Source organism: Macrobrachium nipponense, chromosome 6, assembly GCF_015104395.2.
Source record: "Macrobrachium nipponense isolate FS-2020 chromosome 6, ASM1510439v2, whole genome shotgun sequence".
Classification (NCBI taxonomy): domain Eukaryota; kingdom Metazoa; phylum Arthropoda; class Malacostraca; order Decapoda; family Palaemonidae; genus Macrobrachium; species Macrobrachium nipponense.
The window spans coordinates 34,309,230-34,332,007 of record NC_061108.1 but is presented as its reverse complement, the minus strand read 5'-3'; the positions used below and the strand labels follow the sequence as shown (position 1 = coordinate 34,332,007).

The window sequence follows — 22,778 nt, the reverse complement described above, 5'->3', positions numbered from 1 at the left end:
TTTTCACAGGAAATTCACATATTCACGGTAAATATTTTCCTATGAGAAATATCCGCAAAATACTGTTTTCATATGCACTTTTTGTGATAAAACTATTAAAAAAAACCAGGAATAAGCATTGATTTGGCTTCTCCGTACACTAATAGGGAGTAGGAAAGCCTCTGGAGTAGTTATCAGAGAGGGCTTCCCACTCCCTACTAGTTTACAGAGAAGACCAAACCAAGACAACATGGTATTACTAAATGATACCACACCCGATACGACCACCGAACAAGACACCCCAGATCAAGAAACACTAGCTTATGTACACCAGGCATCATGTCACACAACAGCAACTAGCCAACGAGAATTTGGCAAGTAGTGACATCATGCAACCGCCTTCTCCAACCAATCAGAATCCTGTAGGGAGAGCTGCCCTTCCCTTGCGACAGTATAAGCGACATCTTCAGTGTCCGCATGGGACCCACTTCTGATCTTGAGGCGTTCGCTAACAGGGGAGCAGCAGCTGCCAGTTAACCAAACAGAATTCATTGCTAAGGACCCCATGCTCTGCAACAGACTATATATACTGTAGGACTCCTGTAAGAATTTCAGTCCCACAACACCTGCCCGACAATGTCCTTCTGGGTTTAAGGATGAAACATTGCATGAAAAGAGAGAGAGAGAGAGAGAGAGAGAGAGAGAGAGAGAGAGAGAGAGAGAGAGAGAGAGAGAGAGAGAGAGAGCGAGAGAAGAGAGAATGTCCCTGAGCAAGAGGAATCCAAATGCGTCAATTAGTATCTTCTGTTGATTAAGCTTAAGATTCAATTTGTACTACTTTTGTATAATATTTTCAATTTGACAAATACCACATTTTTAACAATTTGGCATTTTATAGGCAATTTGAGCACAGAAAAACGTCTGTAATAAGAGCAGAGAAACTTCTATACAAAATATATGCAGCTGAAGTAGCCTTATTTTCAATAAAATCAGTATCAATGAAGGTCTTCCAGCAAATAATAATATTAATGAACCAAACAAAAACTTCTTTCAGCTTTCTTCTGAAGATTGAAAAAGAAACCCACAAAATTACCGTGTATAACGTGTTTACTTATAAGTATTTACATTTTATTTTACTCAACACTCGAGTACTTTCAGGGCCTATCTGTGGCCCTTTTTCAAGAGATGCGTAGGTTGTCAGCCTGGGTCAAGGCCCAGCATCTCTCTCTCTCTCTCTCTCTCTCTCTCTCTCTCTCTCTCTCTCTCTCTCTCTCTCTCTCTCTCTCTCTCTCTCTCTCTCTCTCTCTCATATGAAAACAAATTTCAGAAAAAAAAGAAACAGACAGAACAAAGAATTTCTTTAAAATATGGTTGAGACTTCTAAAATTAGATCAGTTGGAAGAGGAAGGGAGAGAGAAATAGTACATATGTAATCTTCACACACTCCAGTATTTTTACCATTTATTTCTTTTTTTAAAGGTGAAGTACTAAGCTAACTTTTAAATGAAATTACAGTAACTTTAGTTTCATTTAAAAGTTAGCTTGATTAGGGTCATATTTAGTGTTCAAACTCTAGAAGCAAGCACTTAACAGCATTATTAGAAGCAAACATTTATTAGCATTATTAGAGACTGTGCCGAACTTACACGAAATTCCGCTTGTGTGAGGGGTCTTGAACCTAACCTCACATAAGTTCGAGGTATTACTGTAATCCTAGGTCTTGAACAAAAGTCTTCTGTAAATGCTCTGTGCAATTCTCCTTCCTAGAGGATCGAAAAAGCCAGTTGTCCAGATACAGGGATATGTTTATACCCATCAAGGTGGAGCCACTTCACAAGAGGGGCGAGAACTTGAGTAAAAAACCTGAAGAGCTGTAAAGAGGCCAAAGCACAGAGCTGGTTTGTTTCCATCCTAAATTTCATCTTCTTGGCAAAGAAATTCAAAGCACTGACATCGAGGACAGGTCTCCAACAGCCCCATGACTTGGGGACCACAAACAGACAGTTGTAAAAACCTTCTTTGTTGACATCCTCTGCCAACTCTATAGCTCTCCTCCTGAAGAGGGAAGAAACTTCTGTAAGGGCTAAATACTTCTCTGAACCTACTGAGTAGGCTGTCAATATGATGGGCGTAGCGACTAATGGGGGTTTGTCCCAGAACAAAATGGAGTGTCCCTCTCTCAGAACCTTGACTATCCATTATTCTGCTCCTCTGACCCTCCACTTCTCCCAAAAATGGGGAAGTCTGGCTCTTTCTAGTGCATGGAGGACAAAGTCTACACTTCCAGGAGGAAGGCTAAGTGGAGGTCTTCTTGATTGCCCTGGCTGACAACCCACGTTGGATCAAGGTCTAGACTGACATTTCTGTCTGCTCCCACATCATGAAAGGGCGGTTGTTGCGTTGTTGTTGTGGAGAGACTGACTTGGTGCCAAATGAAGCAGACTCTTCAAGTTGTTTAGCTGACTATGCCAAAAGATCCTGTGTACACTTCTTCTGGAAGTCCAAAACTATTACCTTCACTGTGGCCTGGGGAAAGAGATGATGACAGTCTAAGGGAGTGAAAAGAAGGGCTGACTTCTGGGTAGAAGTGACTCCTTTAGTTGTGAACAAACACCAAAGCTCTCTCTTCTTGAGGATCCCGGAGAGAGAAAAGAGCAGTAAGTCCCAGGGAGCCGTCTCTGATAGCTTTGTCTGCACATGACAGGATACCAAGCCAGTCTGAAGCACAGTCTCCTGCTAAGGCACAACAGTCTTCAATTTTCTTGGTGAGGGCTCCTATCATTAGATTCTGTCAACAAGAACACAAAATTATCGATGAGAAGGCTGATCTACATGACAAATTGATCAGACCAGAGAATAAAAAAGCACAAAAACAATGAACACGTAAGAGTATGGGATGCTTTGTTTGGACGCTGGATACAGGGTCAGTCACATGCTGGGCCCTGGATGGAGCATTTCTGAAAGTATGAAAACCGAGGAAACATACGACAACCGAAAAAAAATTTTGTAGAAAAAAAGTCTACAAAAAACCAAAATATACGAAAAGAGAGGCATATGAAAACCGAGGTTCGACTGTACCTCTTATGAAAAAGCTGTATGGGAGAAAAACAGAAAACAGCCTTGCCCTGCTCTCTCTTCCCTGAGAGCCAAACTTCAACTTCATTCAAAGCCTACCTTAAGAGGAGGAAAGAATCACCTTGGGGAGTCTGGTACTATCATCAGGCTGGTTTTTCATCATGAAGGTTGAAGCAGGGGAGAACAGGACAACTGGAGTTAAAAATGGTAGGAAAGCTCAACAGAATGTACTTAAAAGGAGCTGCACACACTGAGGGAGCAGGTTCCTGGTCTAAGTCTTCATTGTCCGATGAGACTGGGGACAGAAACAAGTCTGAAGGTGCCTTAGCCGCAGAAGGAGCTTTCTGTGGTAAGCCCAAAATATCACTATGTTGGTGCTGAATAGACACCAAAGATGGATCATGCACTGCGGGCACACAAGGACCCGAAGAAGGCAGCTGAAGAGGTGGCACTGGGTGCATGGAAGTTGGTGTCAGGTGGTTGGAAACTGGCGCCAAATGCTCTTGAGCTGGCCCTGGGCGCTTAGGAGAAGCAGATGGGTGCTCATGAGATGACAGGTTCTTACAAGAACTAGAAAGGCACTTTGATGCCAAATACTGGCACTCTGCAACAGGGTGCTTGGGCAACAAATGCACTGGACTATCCCAAATACTGCAGGAAGGCTGGGGCCTGCGAAAAGGTTCTTTGAACCGCTTACAGGGCAGCGGAGAAGAGCGGTCAGCATCAGTTGTGTGCCTCTTCAAAGGCTGAGGCTTGTCCAGAAAGCACCACCGGAGTGGAATCCTCAAGACCAGAGGACATTTGACACACTTTCACATGGACACCTTTCCAACGGCTGTCTGTCGAAGCCTGGGATCCATCTACAGACTCGACTGAGGGGGCAAACCCCACTGACCTCACTTGGACTCCACCCATGTTTAGTAGAGTATGACATGGACCTTTGTCTAGGAGAATTGGCAGGATGAGTAGCCACCACCTCCACTGACACTGCACTGTCACTAGGCACTTTGTACATGCTCTTTGTTCATTAGGAATTTCAGGGACGCCCCTAATTCAGCCACAGTTTCACTACCTCATTGATTTTCTGGTCAAATCTGGTTCAAGACTAGAAATGGGATTGAGGTTGGAACCAGGTAAAGGAGTAGGTGGTAGAGTCAAAGAGCTGGTGGTGGGAGACAAGACAGGCACAGGAAAAGAAAGAATAGGCACATTATCTACCATAATAGACTTAGGCATAGACTCTATGCTAGATAGAGCCCTGCTTTCAGCTCTAGAAGCCGCCTTTCTTTTTCTGTCTGAAGTTTATGCAAATGTGATGTTAAAACCTTCCTTTTTCTCTCATCCCAGTCCCTGCATTCATCACAAATTAAATCTTTCGTGCACACGTGCCCTCTACAACTGGTACAGTCAGTGTAAGAGGCTTTAAATATGTCATCTTGCAGCCTTTGATGCAATAACAAATGCTAGATGAACTAAGTCTGACATAATCAAGTGAAAAAGGTCTAAAAAAACTGAAACTAACAAAACTAGCTCAAAGGCTACCAAAGGTAAGAATATTTCACCAAATCTTAAGAGAATTATCAACCAATAAGCAATGAGAAGTCAAAATGCTGCTTCATACAACTGATGTTCAGTTGTAAGCTGGCAGAATCTAACAGAACTGTTCAGCTGTGTTGTTCCTATTGTTCCCCGAAAGTGGGTGGGGTTCGTCACCTACACAAAACAATGGAAGTTCTACCACGATTTTCAAAATTTAAGCTGCTGCACGAGTTGAAACTATAACTATGTAATTAATTGGTTAGATACTTATATGAAAAGAAATGTTCTCAGCATAAATATAAAGGTCACTTTGCAAAAGGTTTCATATGTCAACAAAAAGAGCAAACATTATACCCTGGCAAGTTAACCCTTAAAACGCCTATTGGACGTATTTTAAATGGAGATAAATTGTCTTTTGGGTGCCGACCGGACGTAATTTACGTTGACATAGAAAAGTTTTTTTAAAAATTCGCGGAAAAATACTTAAGGCCTACCAGCCGAAAACTTTTTAATCACTTGCCTTGGGGGATGCTGGGAGCTCATGGATCAAGGCGTTGTTTTGTTTACAATCGTTACGCAGGTGCGCAAGCGCGAATTTCTTTCTTATCACACTAAAAAGTATCAGTGACACATCTCGGAAATTATTTCATCAATTTGACATAATTTTTGCACCATTTTAAATTAGCCGTTACATGGAGTATTATACGTATATGAAAATGTGCGCATTTTCATGTAGAATACACAAAAAAAAAGAAAATACTCATGATTGTAGCTTTTTGACTCTACCGAAATGGTCGAAAAATGCAATTGTAAGCTAAAACTCTTATATTCTAGTAATATTCAATCATTTACCTTCATTTTGCAACAAATTGGAAGTCTCTAGCACAAATTTTGATTTATAGTGAATTTATGAAAAAATAAACATTTTCCTTATGTCCGCGCGGTAACTCTTCCGAAAAAATCATACGTGCGATTGTCGAAATGTTTGCACCATTTTAAATTAGCCGTTACATTAAGTTTTATAAATGAAAATGTGCTCAATTTCATGTAGAATACAACAAAAAATAATTGAAGGTTGTAGCTTTTCTCATTTTCAAAATATTTGCATATAAATAACGATAAATAGAAAAAAAAACCACGTTCGGTCAAATTTGACTCAACCGAAATGGTCGAAAAACGCAACTGTAAACTAAAACTCTTACAGTCTAGTAATATTCAGTCATTTACCTTCATTTTGAAACAAATTTGAAGTCTCTAGCACAATATTTAGATTTAGGGTGAATTTAAAAAAAAACTTTCCTTCCCTCCGCGCGCGGATTCTCCTCCGCAAATCTCCGAAATGCGTATGTCGCATTCTCGGAATATTTGCTCCGTTTCATAGATCTTTATATATGAAAATGTGCACAATTTCATTTAGAATTCAACAAAAAATAATTAAAGGTTGTAGCTTTTCTCATTTTCAAAATATTTGCATATATAAAAATATACGTGTATATAAAAATTTGAAATTTCGTCAACTTTAACTCACCCGAAATGGTCGAAAACTGCAATTGTACGCTAAAACTCTTACAGTATAGTAATATTCAATCATTTATCTTCATTTTGAAACAAATTGGAACAAATTGGAAGTCTCTAGAATAATATTTAGATTTATGGTGAATTTAAAAAAAAAAATTTTTTTACATCCGCGCATTACGAATTCATGCATCATTTTGTGATAATATTTTCTCTGTGTTGCTTTGATCGTTTTACAATGTATTATATACCAAAATGATTGCAGATTAGTGTACAATACAACTTTAAAAATTAACTTAGTAGCTTTAACCATTTTGCTCACAGCGCGATTTGAATACAATTATATATGAAATTTTGTTTTTGCACTATTATATATTGCATTATTTACATATGATAATGATTTTTTTTCATTTCTGATGGTTGCATACTAAACTTCAGGCAAGGACAAAAAAATGAGCCAAAAATGAACTCTTAATCTTGAAAACTAAGCACGCTGTGATTTTTTGAAAAAAAATATTTTTCCGCTTCGGCGCTCACTCCGAGACCCCCTAGGCATACGGGAGACGATTTTTATTATACCCCTTAGGCGTTTAAGGGTTAACTGCACTTGGTTTTCAAAGATACAGTACTATAAGGAAAACTTCTATATTTCAGGAATAAGTGGGGGAATACCTGGTATAAAATTAGATTGAAGTAACAAAATTAGATTGAAGTAACAAAATTGGAATCTCTCTTATGAAAACAGTCACTACTATCAGAAATACAGGAAGACCGTGCAATAATGCTATTTCCTATTTTACAGATATCCTCTTCTCATGGCAAATAATGTACATGAGCCACACTGCTAGTATTTAGGAGTCATCAAATAACATGAAGACTATGGTAGAGAAACTGTAACAACAAAATTTCTAATGCATACATAACTATGCCAACTACTGTACCTTATTAAATGTATTTGTGTCCTTACATTGAGTAACAGTACTAGCTTTAAAAACTACCACTAAACTTAAATCCCAATAATTGTAGGTTATGTAAACTAATGTTCTAATTTTAAGTTCATATAAATTTATGAACGTTGATTCTATCATATAACTAAACTACTCTATCTACAATTTAAAAAATGCTTGCCAACACACACATTGTAGTAATTGTATTGTACCAAAGGCTGGCTCTTCTAACTATGGGACTAGTTTCAACAAACTCATTTGCTCCCACCAATAAAAGTCAGCATAAGATGTTGCAACAGTGAGTACATCCTCATCACTGGCATGAATACATATTTAAGCAATGAAACCAGTTGACTCTAGCACTAATAAGTTCTCTAATACAAAAGAGAGGAATATGAAGACGCGAACTTTTTACAGAGGGTTACCATCATGCACGTCGCCTTCACTCACCCTTGGCTCTGAGCCGTCCTTGTTAACAGCAGGAATATGGGGAAAATGGAGTTTGCATAAAATGAAATTGAGGATTTTATGGGACTGAGAAGTCCAAAATGCCTATGACCTTATTACCTATGACATTTTATACAAGATCAATGAGGGGTATATTTCAGGTATAGAACAAACCTGATTGGAATTATGCAAAACAGTTGACTGAATTTTTCTTGTAAGGATGTATTGTATGAATATCAGGGAAAATTAAAGCTGTCATGCAAAACTATTAAAACAATAATACAATGATATACCTCCTACATACTAAAGCAAAACAGCACAAGTTTGTACTATCAAAGGAAACAATTGTATTGCTTTGAGAAGCCTAATTCAACTCTTTAACAATAAACAATGTTATAAAATTTGGGAAATTGTAAAACTAGAAAATAAATTTATTAACATCAACATTCCAACTCTTTAAAATAGCAGGCCTTTTTATATCAAAGGAGTTATTCTTATGACCATCAACTTCCACTCAAAACCTGAAAACTGTATTATGTACTTACCTAATGAAGTGAACACCTGTGTAAATTGATATTAAATAAACAAATGTTATTTAGAGAAAAAGGATTTCCTTCAAGCTTGCATACGATTCTCACAATGAGAGTTATTTGTTGGAAATTATCACTATTCATTGAATATCCAAACGTTAATAATGCTAACAAGAAATTGGAATAAAATGAAGAACTAAATGTTTTCCTTTACAAAATTATATTCAAATGACAAGAGAAAAAAAAAGAATGAAACGGATACTAATAAAAATATATGTCATGCTACGAAACCAAAAGCATAATTTCAACAAGAACACTCTACACAATGGTGTGGACTTCAAAATTTACATTCAGCCAAGGGGTGCACATCTCATATACAGATGGATATACTACCTGATTTACATCCAAATCAGAACAATTTCATTTGGTGAGTAATAAACTGGTACCGTATAAAAAACCGGCTGCTATTCATAAATTTTCAAGAGCTAACATTTTATTTTTAATATAAATTAAAATTTCACATAATGCATAGTTCTAATGAACAAGATTTTAAAAATCCTATGGACACCAAAGAGGTTAGTTTTTATTTCTAAAGAAATTCTCTTACTTGCTTCATTCTGTATTTCCTCTTTATTATATCAAGAAATTATAAGAGCACCATACCAAAATGTCTTTACAAAATCAGTGTTTTGCCCTTGAGTGCTTGGTCCATTATTTTTTTTTAGTGTAAACAAGTGATATGATTGTTGGCCTGGAAAACAAGATAGGTAGTTCAGTATGCCAATGGTGCAACACTTGTGGGTACAGTAAAGTCTCCACTTATGAGAATTGAAGCTGCCCTAAGTCTGAATCGCATGAAGCACATTAGTGAATGGTGTAGTTGGTGGGTAATGAGGCTGAACTTCAGTAAAACGAAAACATTGATTAGTAGATCTCGTACGTACTGATTTTTCACTCCATCCACCCCTTCATGTGGATGGAACTCTGCTGAATGAGTCTTTAGCTTGAACTATACTTGGTACTTTAACTTTGGACTCACATCTTACATTTAAGAAACATCTGATGAAAGTCTCAGCAAATGCACACAAAAGTTAGGTATTGTATGTAAGGTAAGACCTCATATATTTATTACGGCACTGGCAGTGTTTGGTGTTTAAGATAAGTGCAAAACAGTGAATTCCTCAGGCTGATGATATGAGACATAAGTCATAACACTCCGATTGCACCAGGGAGACCGTGAGCGTGCAAATGACCTGAATAGTGGAGAGATCAGGTGACTGTGACGTCAGAGGTCAAGTAAGTTCACGTGAAATGGAAAACGCACATACACGGGAACAGAGAAGACATTAACTTGTGTGCATTCGTGCGTCCGTTAGTTGGTATAAGTGCATATGTCCGTGAGGGCAAAAGAGATCAGATACAACCCCAGTATGGGACCTTATCAATTCATTAAACAAGAATCTGTCAGTGGTGACCCAAAAAACTGGAAGGCACTAGGTCAATCAGAAGGTAACATGAAAGAAAGACTGAAAACTTTGAACAGTGATATTGATTTCAGCTTCTAGACAGGGGAAATGCAGAGGAACAATTAGAAAGATTTATAAGACATTCATCCATTTAATTTCTTGGGTCTTTTCAGTGTCTGATAATTGTGGTTTATTTTCTTCAGGATGGATTCGGTTGTCACTACCAAAAAACGAATTCTCTAGACTTTATCTGACGTTTATTTGATAGGGACTCATGAAGTTATTTGACAGTGAGGATAAGTGAGGGTAGTTCTATCCAATGTGATTACGTAGAAGAGTAATTGTGTATCAATGATTTTTTGGGATTTCTTTAATTCATTTTAGTTCATTTTCATGTTAGCTATTTTGGGGAAATAAAGATTATATTTTTTGTATTGCAAGAGTTTGAATTCGCCTAGAATTTAATGATTGATTTTCAGCTAGCTACAGGGATGGCAGGCGGTGGCTGTAACAAAGGTAGGTCGCGTTACCATAGGTAGGAGCTCTCTCCTTTAGTTAAATAGGGCCCTTTGACCCCCATAACATATTTATAACACAAGATAAAATCATTGCAATTTGTTTTAGGTCATTTGTCCTTCCTTACTAGAATACTGTTCTCTAGTTTGCATATCAGCTTCTACCACACATTTATCTCTTTTTAGATTTAGTGGCTTGTGGTAATATGTTACTGTTCCCTAACATTAGCAGTTATGACTTGGGCCATCAATGTATGGTTCATAAGCTATATCTTAACAGATCTTTAAAATCCATACTTGATCACTGATCCTCTTTTCTTTCTGACAGCCTCCAGATTTGCTGAACTGCAGCACCAATATGCAGTAAATGTGCCTCACCCTGATTATGTTGTGCAACTGGAACCTCAAAACATCAAGTGAAGATGCAACACATTATCACCCTTAAACAATTCTCTTTGTATTTTAATAATCATTTATAAAATAATACTCTTTGCACTTCAATAATTCACTTACACTTTTATCATTAATTTACTATTTATTAATTTATTTTTTGTCTAATAGCCAATCTCTTCTTTCTGTATTTCACATTATGTACTTTCTGTTACTTCTTTCAAATGAACACCATATTCTTTGGAAGTTTGAATTTCAAGTCAATGGCCCCTGTGGGCATGTTCCATATAAATAGGGTTCACTCTTCTGAATAATAATAACTATAATGATGATGATGATGATGTTAATGACTTATTGAAAGATATATAGTATATAGTCTCCATTTTTCTAATAATTGCTTTCTCTCTCCTATTACAACTGGCGAGTATTGCGCGGATATGATTCATCAGGAGGAGTCAATTTCAGGGATATTACTTACAAATTTATTTATCACAGTAAATAAATAAACAAATGGGTAAAGATGTAAGTTGCATTAGTGGCCAACATTTCTCTCGTTATCATCCGAGCATGATCACGGCAGTGGGTCGGAGCAGACTGTAGATGCTGTCAGGATCTACTCAATATATAGTGGTAGGTCAGCAGGGCGGTCAACTGCTAGCTGAGTTTTCATTGGTTGGTGGCGCAATGCATTCCTGCTATTGGTTGGAGAAAGTTTCCTTCAAGACTCCTCGTCGTTGAAGGTTGCGTTGTTGCAGCCTAGCAGACCGTTGAGGCTGGGGCATGACTTCCCTGGGTGTTGTGTCACGACAGCTCGCATTGTCATTGGCTGCTGGGCTGCTTGTCTCATCTGGTGGTCTTTGATCGGGGGTGTTGCTGGGTCTAGTATTACTTGTACTATTATTCATACTCACAGGTCTTCTTAAGTTGGTGGGGAGGAAGAGCACTTCCTGCGCCGTATTTACTGAGGGGTTTTCTTGCTGTATGAGGAGTGCCTCAAGCAGTCGCAAACATAGCTGGTCAGGAGCCTTCCCTATTATCTTAATATTCTTGATAATACCGTCGTGGGAGATAGCTTCCTGGTGTGCTTTCATGGTATGGTTTTTAATTGCTCCTTCTTGTACGTGGCAAGAAATCCTCTTGGACATTTTCATAGAAGTCATACTAATTTAAGAGCTGGGACATCCACGAACTGGGCATAAGAATTGGTAGACTACATTCGACAGTTTCAAGAGGTCTCTTACTGAGGGGGTCGGGTTGTTCTTCATAATAAGGTCCCGGGTACGTCGATTTTAGTACTAAATTACGAGTTTGAGTTCTTTATCGGCTTCAGTAGGGGTCCCATTCTCTCTGATGATTTTTCTCAATGCATCTTCGTCCTCACGGTGATGTGCATGCATTCTAACTTTGTAATACGGCTTGATATTCTCATGGGGGTGGGGCTGCAGTCTCTAACTCTTGCTGTACCACCAATCCAGTGCTGTTCGGATTTCTTTATCAATAAGTTGATTCGGATACCCATTATTAACGAGTATCTGAGTGACTCGGTCGAGTTCTTTGTGAGTGTCCTGCCAAGAAGAACAGTACGTGAGGGCCCTCCGAATGTAGGCCCTGACTGTGGTGTTCTTGAACTGTGCAGAGCATTCGTTGTCACCATTCAGGCAAAGATTACAGCCTTGGCTATCTGTATGGCGAGGTAAAAACACACAAAAATGGAGACCCTCTCCAACCCATCATCAGCAAGACACCCGCCCCCACTTATGGACTGGCCAAGCGCCTTAATAAAATTTTGATGCTTTTCAACGGAATTCCTCGAAGGAATCCGAGACTCCCCAGGAACAGGCACTATCGCCTCCTTGGACGTAAAATCCCTTTTCACGAACGTTCCTGTCAACAAGACCATCAATATCAATATGGACCGCATCTACAGGGACCCCTCTACACCCCAGCTAAATTTCACAGAAGTATCCCTGCGGACACTCCTCGCGATATGTAAGAAGAAGGCCCCATTCTTCACCCATAAAGGCCAGATGTTCCGGCAAAAAGATGAAGTCGCGATGGGTCCCCCTCTTGTTGTCCTATTTGGCAACTTTTATATGGGTAATATGGGTACTGTGGAAGAGAGAGTTTTCTCTAATGTTAGAAAACCCCGCAAATACGCCAGATATATCAACAATATCTTTGTGCAAGCCGAGAATGAGGAAGAGTTTGAAGCTGTCCAGTGCATGTTCCAGCAGTGCAATCCAGTGCATGTTCTAGCAGTGCAGTTCACTGAATTATACCGTCGAATTCAGTAGAAGGCCAGGTCCCCTTTCTCGACGTCCTCGTCTCCAAGACCGACGATGGTCTAAGAACTTCGGTGTATACAAAGCAAACAAACTTAAGGCTTTGCCTGAATGGTGACAGTGAATGCCCTGTGCGGTTCAAGAACACCACAGTCAGGGCCTACATTCAGAGGGCCCTCACGTACTGTTCTTGGCAGGACACTCACAAAGAACTCAACCAAGTCATCAGATGCTCATTAATAACGGGTATCCGAATCAACTTATTGATAAAGAAATCCGAACAGCGCTGGATTGGTGGTACAGCAAGAGTGAGAGACTGCAGCCCCACACCCATGAGAAGATCAAGCTGTATTTCAAAGCTAAAATGCATGCTTGTCACCGTGAGGACGAAGATGCATTGAGAAAAATCATTAGAGAGTATGTGACCCCTACTGAAGCTGACAAAGAACCACTATATATTGAGTAGATCCTGACAGCATCTACAGTATGCTACGACCTACTGCCGTGATTGCACTCGGATGATACCGAGAGAAACGTTGGCCACTAATTCAACTTATATTTTGACCTATTTGTTTATTTATTTACTGTGATAAATAAATTTGTAAGCAATATCCCTGAAATTGACTCCTCCTGATGAATCATATCAGCGCAATACTCGCCAGTTGTAATGGCAGAAGGCAATTATTAGAAAAATGAAAAAATGATATTGTAATGATACAATTAAGTTTGTTCATACTTACCTGGCAGATATATATATAGCTGTATTTTTCCGAATCCGACAGAAATTTAAACACTTACGACACACGCAGTGGGAGTCAGGTGGTTAGTACCCATTCCCGCCGCTGGGAGGCGGGTATCAGGAATCATTCCCATTTTCTATTCATAATTTTTATTTCCACTGTCTCCTGAGGGGAGGTGGGTGGGTACTTGATTATATATATCTGCCAGGTAAGTATGAACAAACTTAATTGTATCATTACAATATCATTTTGTTCATGAAACTTACCTGTCAGATATATATATAGCTGAATCCCACCTTTGGTGGTGGGAGTAGACAGAATAGAAGATTTTAGGAAACATATATATGCAGATAATTGATATCTTGATTCCTTACCTGTTAGCATAGCTGACTTCGTGGTTACTGCCGCGTAAGTCTGCTTGTGCTACTAGAGTTGCCAGCGAGGTAGAGACCTATATAGCTGGTGCACTCCAGATGATCTGTCAACAGGGGCGAGACCACGACGTGACTAGACCATATTGACCATACCATGAGGGCTAAGAAGTAAAATAAATATATATATATATATATCACCACCTGACCCACCTAGCCAAAGTTAAGGTGTGTTAACTAAGGCTAAGAGTTAAGAAGTCACCGTTGTCGGCGACTCAACTACTAAATTAAGAGCTCTTCCTAACCATTTTCTACAGGATAGGATGAGTGGTACTTCTTGCCCCCAAGATTGTGTCTGCAGACACGTATGGCCCTAGCGAGCAGCAGATCTCATATGCCATCTTCACATCTCGCAGGGAGTGTGAATTGAACACAGAGTTGCTTTGCTAAAACATGGTACTCAGGATGTTGCTGAGTGCCATGCTCTGTTGAAATGCTTCCGAGGCCGCGCCCTCACCTCGTGAGCATTCAAATCAAAAGATTTCAAATCTTTGTGCAAACACAAAGAAGGAGCTTTTTTGAAAGACCTCCTTAACAATAAAGCCAGGGTGTTCTTCGATATGGGCAAGTCTGGTCTTTTCGGAACACTGCAGATTGTCCGTACGACTTCGACTTTCTTGAGTTTTATGTAGATAAAACTTGAGAGACCTGACAGGGCACAGGACTCTCTCTGGCTCCTGCCCACTAACTTGTGCCATCCTTGCTTCCAAGCTCCTGGCCCAAGGACAAAACGGGTTTCCATTCTTAGGCCATAACGAAAAGCTTAGAGAGCACACCGCCTTGTGTTCTCTAAAGCCAAAACTTGTGACGATGGCTTAAAATCTCACTAACCCTCTTTGTCGTATCTAGGGTGGTTAGAAAAATGCCTTCCTGATCACATGCAAGAAGTTAACAGGTAGGAGATGTTCGAATGCTTTGACATCAAGAACTTCAGACTATGTCTAAGTTCCATATTGAAAGCTTCGATCTGGACATGCACAGTCAGTCCGTCTGTACTAACGTCAGGTGACCGACCAGTTGACCAGTCAGACGAATCAAGGACAGCAAGGCTGTACCCTGAAGACCATAAGGCACTATTCTTCGCTGAAGGATGAGTGTCTGGACTGCCTGGGCGATTCAAGCTAAGCAAACCTTGGGGGGTGTATCAACGCAACCCAACGCCGTTAGCGAATCAACTCCTGAGCCACTCCTGACTCGCGCTTCTGGTGCCAGGAGAAAGGAGCGAGGAGCGAGGAGCAAAAAGGCGATTCAGTCCCGAAGGACGAATGCCTGACAGTCCAACCTGGTCTCATGTTAAACGATCATCGGGGGTGTATAAACGCAACCGACTTCGTCAACAAGAAACTCAGGGCTACTATATGTCTCCTGATCTCGCACGAGTGTCTGACTCCGAGAAAACAGGTGAGACAAAAAGTAGATGGTGAGCGAGTTTCGAGATTTCACAGAACTCAAAGATCGTGAAGGGCTTTGTTGTTTGACAGAAGCAAATCTCTGAGCCCAAAGGCCGTCAACAACATATTTGCGTATTCTTTAATAGTTGTGACTGCCAGCTTATCCCATTCTTCAAACGGAAAGGGAAGACTGCAATCTTATGCTGTCAATATCTCGATAGTCTGAACGTAGTCAGACTCAGAGCGGAGAGGTTATAGGTACCTTTCGTGTTAAAGGAGACCGACTCTCTCGGAAAAGGTCCTTGGAAGGACGTGACCTCTGTGAATCTAGGGTCTTGAAGGCCAACATGGGGCGATTAGCGTCATTGTCGCTCCCTGTGATGATATAAATCATCTTATTACATTTCCTAAGCGATTGAAAAAGGGGAAAAGAGACTAAACATCCATCCCCGTTCAATATCATAGGATGGCGTTTAATGTTACCGCTCCCGGATCGAGAATAAGGGAGCAGAGAAGAAGAAGCCTCTTCGTCCTCAACCTAGCGAAGAGATGAATGAAAGGACGTCCCTAAAGTCTCCACAACTCTCAACATACTTCTAAAGAAAGATTCCACTCAGAAGTCAGTAGTTGCTGCCTTCGATCGAGACGATTCGAACGGACTTTTGCAATCCTGTAACGAACCTCTAGAGGATCGTTCCATTCTACGCCTGTTGTTATAATAGGCTCTTTCTCGTAAACCCGAACCGGGACCGAGAGAAGATACTTCCTAAGATATGAGAGAGCTGTGGAAGATCAGAGTTGATATGGACCATGGTTCCAAAAACTCGTTTCGAGGACTGGAGGGACGACTGAATTGCTTCCACTTCTTTCAGATTATGATCCAGGACATCTGAAACCCTCTCCAGATGTCCGGCACCTTCTTTCTATCACCTCAAGAGATACTTAACGCACCAAGAGATGTTCAGAATCATTCCTAGATCTTTAATAAAATTTCAGTTTCCCAGTAGGAAAAAACTGTAGAGGTCTGAATTGCAGTCTATTCAGGGAAACAAACTTCTTTAGGAAGGAAATGGTCCCCAGCAAGCTCATCCATTCCCTCACACAGTATGTTTACTTCCCTAATAAGGCTGCGCTTTGCCTAAGCAAGAGAGCATATAATAGTGCAATGTTGTGGTAGACTCGTAGTCCTATACCGTGCGGTAACGAGCACCGAAAGGAGTAAGATATCTCTGTAGAACATATTAAGGCCAAACGAATGCAATGTTTATTCATTCATGTAAGAAATCCCCTCAATCTTAGGCTAAAGTCCGTGATTGTAGGGCAGAGATACAGTTCGTCAGTCAATCCGCAGGAGAGAGAGAGACGTAACTGCCAGCATAGAGATACGGTTAGTCAGTCAATCCCGCAGGAGAGAGAGACGTAACCTACCGCGCATGACAGCGAACGAGTTGGTACTGGCTCGTTTGGACTGGAGGAGAGGACAGTGACAGCAGCAGCTTACGATCGTCCGTCATCGTCGTCTCTTAACTTTATGCCTGGGTTGCCAGCTACCCTATTCTATGAAGAAAAAAGGTCCGTTATTTTTAGCATAAAGAGACTCTCAAGCTGGTATATTTAAGCGAAACAGAAAACGCTAAATATATAGATGCGTTTGTGTCGTCAGAACACTACCATACCACGGTAAAAGATAAATCGGAAACTCCTGGAAGGCTGCAGGGAGTAACGATTAAATGTCCTTAAAATGGACCATAGACCTCTCGGTTGCCATCCGAAGAGGTAACTACAGCAAGCGTATATGACTTGAACCAACCAGAAATAAAATAACGCAAGGCAAAATATGAAATTATATCACAATAAAGTTTGTTCATACTTACCTGGCAGACATATATATAGCTGAATTCGGAAATACAGCTACATACATATCTGACAGGCAAGTTTCATGAACAAAACTTAGGAGAATCGAAGCAGTCAGCTCAAGCTTCTTATGTTATTGGACATAAGGGTTCATTGACGTAGTCTACAAGTCTATTTCTTGTACGAGTCTGCGAATGACGAATGAGAGCTCTTCCGAATCTTGTCAATAAGAGCTTATTCGCTTACGCAATATCAAGTTAATGAGATGTTTGTCAATGAGAACTAACCCATTTACGGGACAAAGAGATATTTTGTCAATGAGGGGATACCCACTTACTTGACAAAACGATAGTATATTGTCAATGGGGGAAAGTCACTGAATTGACAAAACGTAATCCAGGAAGTCGAGCATTTTATTTTCCGATTCCCGTCTCAAACGAGGAAGGGGCAAGAATCCTGTTAAGAGACTGGGCTTACGTCAGGTAGAACGACGATGTTCAATTCGGCAGCGTAGTCCCGACTAGGAACTAACAAAATCTATCATCTGAAAAGCCCTTTCAGATGGGCTAAAAAGCTGGCAAAATTATCCTGGGAAGAGGAAGAAACTCTCCAACCAGCTTCCTCTCCCGTATCACAACTAATGCCTGCTAAAGCATTAATTTATTGGCAGTATGGCAAAGGAAGTCCTGTCTTGCGCTTTCCTGAAGAGCGTACTTTTGATGAGTGCCTTTGCAAGAATCCTACTGAACGTTGCCGAGAGTCCTGACGTGCAGGACATCGAGCTTTATAACCCGTAACTGCCTTATCGCAAAGTCTTGACTGCGGTAGTGGCAACTTAAATTTATTGGCAGAATGGCAAAGCTTGCGGTAGAGCAAACGAGAACTTCCCTTGAGCTTTCCTTAACTCCATCCACCTATGCGAAAAGCAATATTAATTGACAGAGACCTCTTGAATTCACGAAACCCGATGTCTTGCTGGGTTTCGAAGAAGAAGTTGTCTGTTCACTTTAAGCTTCCTCCGAAGCACTGCCTACTTCACATTCTTTGCAGGTGAGGTAGAAGGTATCATCGAAGGTAGAGGTAAAAATTCTTTAAGCCCAAATCTGAAACAAGAGCTTGAAGAGTTCAACAGAAACGTTCAGCCAGGCGACACACCTGGCGTGCGCTGGTGCACGCTCGGCGTACCACTGGAGCGCGCTCGGCGTCCACTGGAGCGCGCTCGGCGTCCACTGGCGTGCACGCTCGGCGTCCACTGGCGCGCGCTTGGCGTGCACCCGCGCGCCCCTGGCTTGGGCGTCCGCTCTCAAAAGCTTACTGCTACTATGACTTCTTTTACGTATTTCTCGGTGGAAAGACGGACACGAGTTCAGGCGACGTTCGCCTTCTTACTTCTCACTGAAACGCATAACGAGAGAGAGAGAGAGAGGACGTGAAGCGTCCTCTTCTATAAAGCTTCTATTTAGAGGGCGCGAGTCCATCCGAAAGCTCCAACCCCTGCGCGGGAGGACGCTTCGGAGGACGAGAAGCAATCCTTCAGGATTCGTGCACGTGCACGCACTTAGGCAGTCTGGGGATTTTCATCAGAAACTGCCGAAGGCACGCCAGATCGGTGGGGGTTCCTCGTAACCCTCCTTCGGCTTTCGACATGCTCTATCCCTGGTTCTGGGAGTCAAGCAGAGGTCCCGGCCTAGAGGCGAAACGAGGCCGATCTGACGCACCCTCCACTACACAAGGGGTATCACTGCACTTCTGCACTTCACTTTTACTCTCTAAAGCAAGCACTTTCGATTCTAAGTTACGAATCGAAGGAGTATCAGAGAAAGGGCAATTTCTCTACAGACACTGCTTAGGGCCCGAAGGCAACACTGCAGGGTTAGGAGTAACAATTACAGAAGTAGCACTTCACAGCAATGAAGGAGAGCGAGCACCTCTCGTAGACATATACATAGCCCGTAGGCCATACTACAGGGTTATGCAAAATAAAGTCTACAGGAAGGTTAGCAGGTTCACTACCCTGACTTTTGTTACTGATTAATTGCGTACATACGAATCATACGTCTTCCTTACGGAATTAGACATGTTTACTGATTAATTGCGAACATACGAATCATACGTCTTCCTTACAGAATAGACAAAGTCTCACACTCCTTACATGACAAATCTCAACAAAGAAGCAAGACCCATACCCCTCGTACATACCAAGTGCGAATCTACCGAAGCTTTCGGTAGCCACACCCTATCTTTGCAGACAACCCCGTCTGAAACTAGCCTAACTAGATTCAGATATTTTATGCAAAAATGAATCAAATTCAAATCAATTTAAGATAGCGTATGCCTAGCCACAAATCCAAGTAAATAAATCAAAAGACAATTAGGATACTTAGCGGCAATGAAGTTTCCAAATTCCTAAGACGGAGGTACTGAAAACAGGTGTTTTCAGCACCGGCGACAGAAAAATTATGAATAGAAAATGGGAATGATTCCTGATACCCGCCTCCCAGCGGCGGGAATGGGTACTAACCACCTGACTCCCACTGCGTGTGTCGTAAGTGTTTAAATTTCTGTCGGATTCGGAAAAATACAGCTATATATATATATCTGACAGGTAAGTTTCATGAACAAATATTATTTTCATGATAAAATAAATCTTTGAACATACTCACCTGGTAGTTATATATATAGCTGATGTCAGGGACATAAGCTATATATATAACTACCAGGTGAGTTAGATGTTTGAAAAATAGAGAAGACTATTTACAAGTTAAATGCAGCTGATGCAGCAATATCTTTCAATGATAATAATAATAATACTGTTAAAAAGAATGGCAGAATTAAGCGAGTTGATTTTATATGAAATCAACTCGCTTAATTCTGCCATTCTTCTTAACATCACTTGCCTAAAAGAGGGTCTTCTACCAAAATAATGGTAATAATAATGATAATAATAATAATAATAATAATAATAATAATAATAATAATAATAATAATAGTTTGGAATAGAAAAATGCGCCTTAGTCAACATACAAAAAGGAAAAGTAACGAGAACTGAAGGGATAAAGCTACCAGATGGGAGCAACATCAAACACTTAGAGGAGACAGGATACAAATACCTGGGAATAATGGAAGGAGGGGATATAAAACACCAAGAGATGAAGGACACGATCAGGAAAGAATATATGCAGAGACGCAAGGCGATACTCAAGTCAAAACTCAACGCCGGAAATATGATAAAAGCCATAAACACATGGGCAGTGCCAGTAATCAGATACAGCGCAGGAATAGTGGAATGGACGAAGGCAGAACTCCGCAGCATAGATCAGAAAACCAGGAAACATATGACAATACACAAAGCACTACACCCAAGAGCAAATACAGACAGACTATACATAACACGAAAGGAAGGAGGGAGAGGACTACTAAGTATAGAGGACTGCGTCAACATCGAGAACCAAGCACTGGGGCAATATCTGAAAACCAGTGAAGACGAGTGGCTAAAGAGCGCATGGGAAGAAGGACTAATAAAAGTAGACGAAGACCCAAAAATATACAGAGACAGGAGGTTGACAGACAGAACAGAGGACTGGCACAACAAACCAATATACGGACAATAAATGAGACAGACTAAAGAACTAGCCAGCGATGACACATGGCAATGACTACAGAGGGGAGAGCTAAAGAAGGAAACTGAAGGAATGATAACAGCAGCACAAGATCAGGCCCTAAGAACCAGATATGTTCAAAGAACGATAGACGGAAATAACATCTCTCCCATATGTAGGAAGTGCAATAAGAAAAATGAAACCATAAACCACATAGCAAGCGAATGCCCGGCACTTGCACAGAACCAGTACAAAAAGAGGCATGATTCAGTGGCAAAAGCCCTCCACTGGAACCTGTGCAAGAAACATCAGCTTTCTTGCAGTAATAAGTGGTACGAGCACCAACCTGAGGGAGTGATAGAAAATGATCAGGCAAAGATTCTCTGGGACTATGGTATCAGAACGGATAGGGTGATAGTACGTGCAAATAGACCAGACGGGACGTTGATTGACAAAGTCAAGAAGAAAGTATCACTCATTGATGTCGCAATACCATGGGATACCAGAATTGAAGAGGGAGAGGGAAAAAATGGATAAGTATCAAGATCTGAAAATAGAAATAAGAAGGATATGGGATATGCCAGTGGAAATCGTACCCATAATCATAGAAGCACTAGGCACGATCCCAAGATCCCTGAAAAGGAATCTAGAAAAACTAGACGCTGAAGTAGCTCCAGGACTCATGCAGAAGAGTGTGAGCCTAGAAACGGCACACATAGTAAGAAAAGTGATGGACTCCTAAGGAGGCAGGATGCAACCCGGAACCCCATACTATAAATACCACCCAGTCGAATTGGAGGACTGTGGTAGAGCACAAAAAAAAAAAAAAATAAATAAAAAAAAATAATAATAATAATAGTAATAATAATAATAATAACAACTCAAGAAAAGAGGCAACAGAATTAACTTTCTGATGTTCATGGATGACATCAAGCTGTATGGGAAGAGCATCAAGGAAATAGATAATCTAATCCAGACTGTAAGGATCGTATCTGGGAACGTCAGGATGGAGTTTGGAATACAAAAATGTGCTTTGGTCAACATACAAAGGGGCAAAGTAACAAGGACTGAAGTGATAAAGCTACCAGATGGGAACAACATCAAACACATAGATGAGAGAGGATATAAATACCTGGGAATAATGGTAGGACAGGATATAAAAGACCAAGAGATGAAGAAGGGCACATTCAGGAAAGAATATATAGAGGGACTTAAGGCGATACTCAAGTCAAAACTCAATGCCGGAAATATGATAAAAGCCATAAACACATGGGCAGTATCAATAATCAGATACAGCGCAGGAGTAGTGGCATGGACAAGGCAGAACTCCGCAGCATAGACCAGAAAACTAGGAAACATATGACAATACACAAAGCACTACATCAAAGAGAAAATACGGACAAACTCTACATAACACGAAAGGAAGGAGGGAGAGGGTTACTAAGCATAGAGTACTGCATCAACATCAAGAACAGAACACTGGGGCAATATCTGAAAACCAGTGAAAACAAGTGGTTCGAGAGTGCATGGGAAGAAGGACTGATAAAAGTAGATGAAGACCCAGAAATATACAGACAGGAGAATGACAAACAGAACAGAGGAATGGCTCAACAAGCCAACGCATGGACAATACATGACACACTAAAGAACTTGCCAGCGATGAAACATGGCAATGGCTACAGAGGGGAGAGCTAAAGAAGGAAATAGAAGGAATGATAACAGCAGCACAAGATCATGCCCCAAAAACCAGATATGTCCAAAGAACATTAGATGGAAATAACATCTCGCCCATATGCAGTAAGTGCAATATGAAATACGAGACCATAAACCACATAGCAAGCAACTGTCTGGCACTTGCCAAGAACCAGTACAAGACGAGGCATGATTAAGTGCCAAATGCCCTCCACTGGAGCCTGTGCAGGAAACACCAGCTAACTTGCAGTAATAAGTGGTACAAACACCATCCTGAGGGAGCGATAGAAATCAATTAGGCAAAGATCCTCTGGGACTTTGGTATCAGAATAGATAATGATACGTGCCAATAGACCAGACATGACGTTGACTGATAAAATAAAAAA

The 22,778-nt window shown here is 40.7% G+C and overlaps 1 protein-coding gene across 3 annotated transcripts in view; it reads right to left on the bottom strand.

Annotated features, from left to right (window-relative positions):
* Nucleotides 1-22,778, bottom strand: part of LOC135216136 (vacuolar protein sorting-associated protein 35-like) — a 156,516-nt gene that overhangs the window by 37,758 nt on the left and 95,980 nt on the right. For 2 of the 3 annotated variants that reach the window (XM_064251219.1, XM_064251217.1), the window contains exon 10: nucleotides 7,506-7,523. The exons of the other annotated variant lie outside the window; for it this stretch is intronic. In XM_064251219.1, the coding sequence (XP_064107289.1) occupies nucleotides 7,506-7,523 (18 nt within the window). The remainder of the gene's footprint in view (nucleotides 1-7,505; nucleotides 7,524-22,778) is intronic. 3 annotated transcript variants of the gene reach the window in all.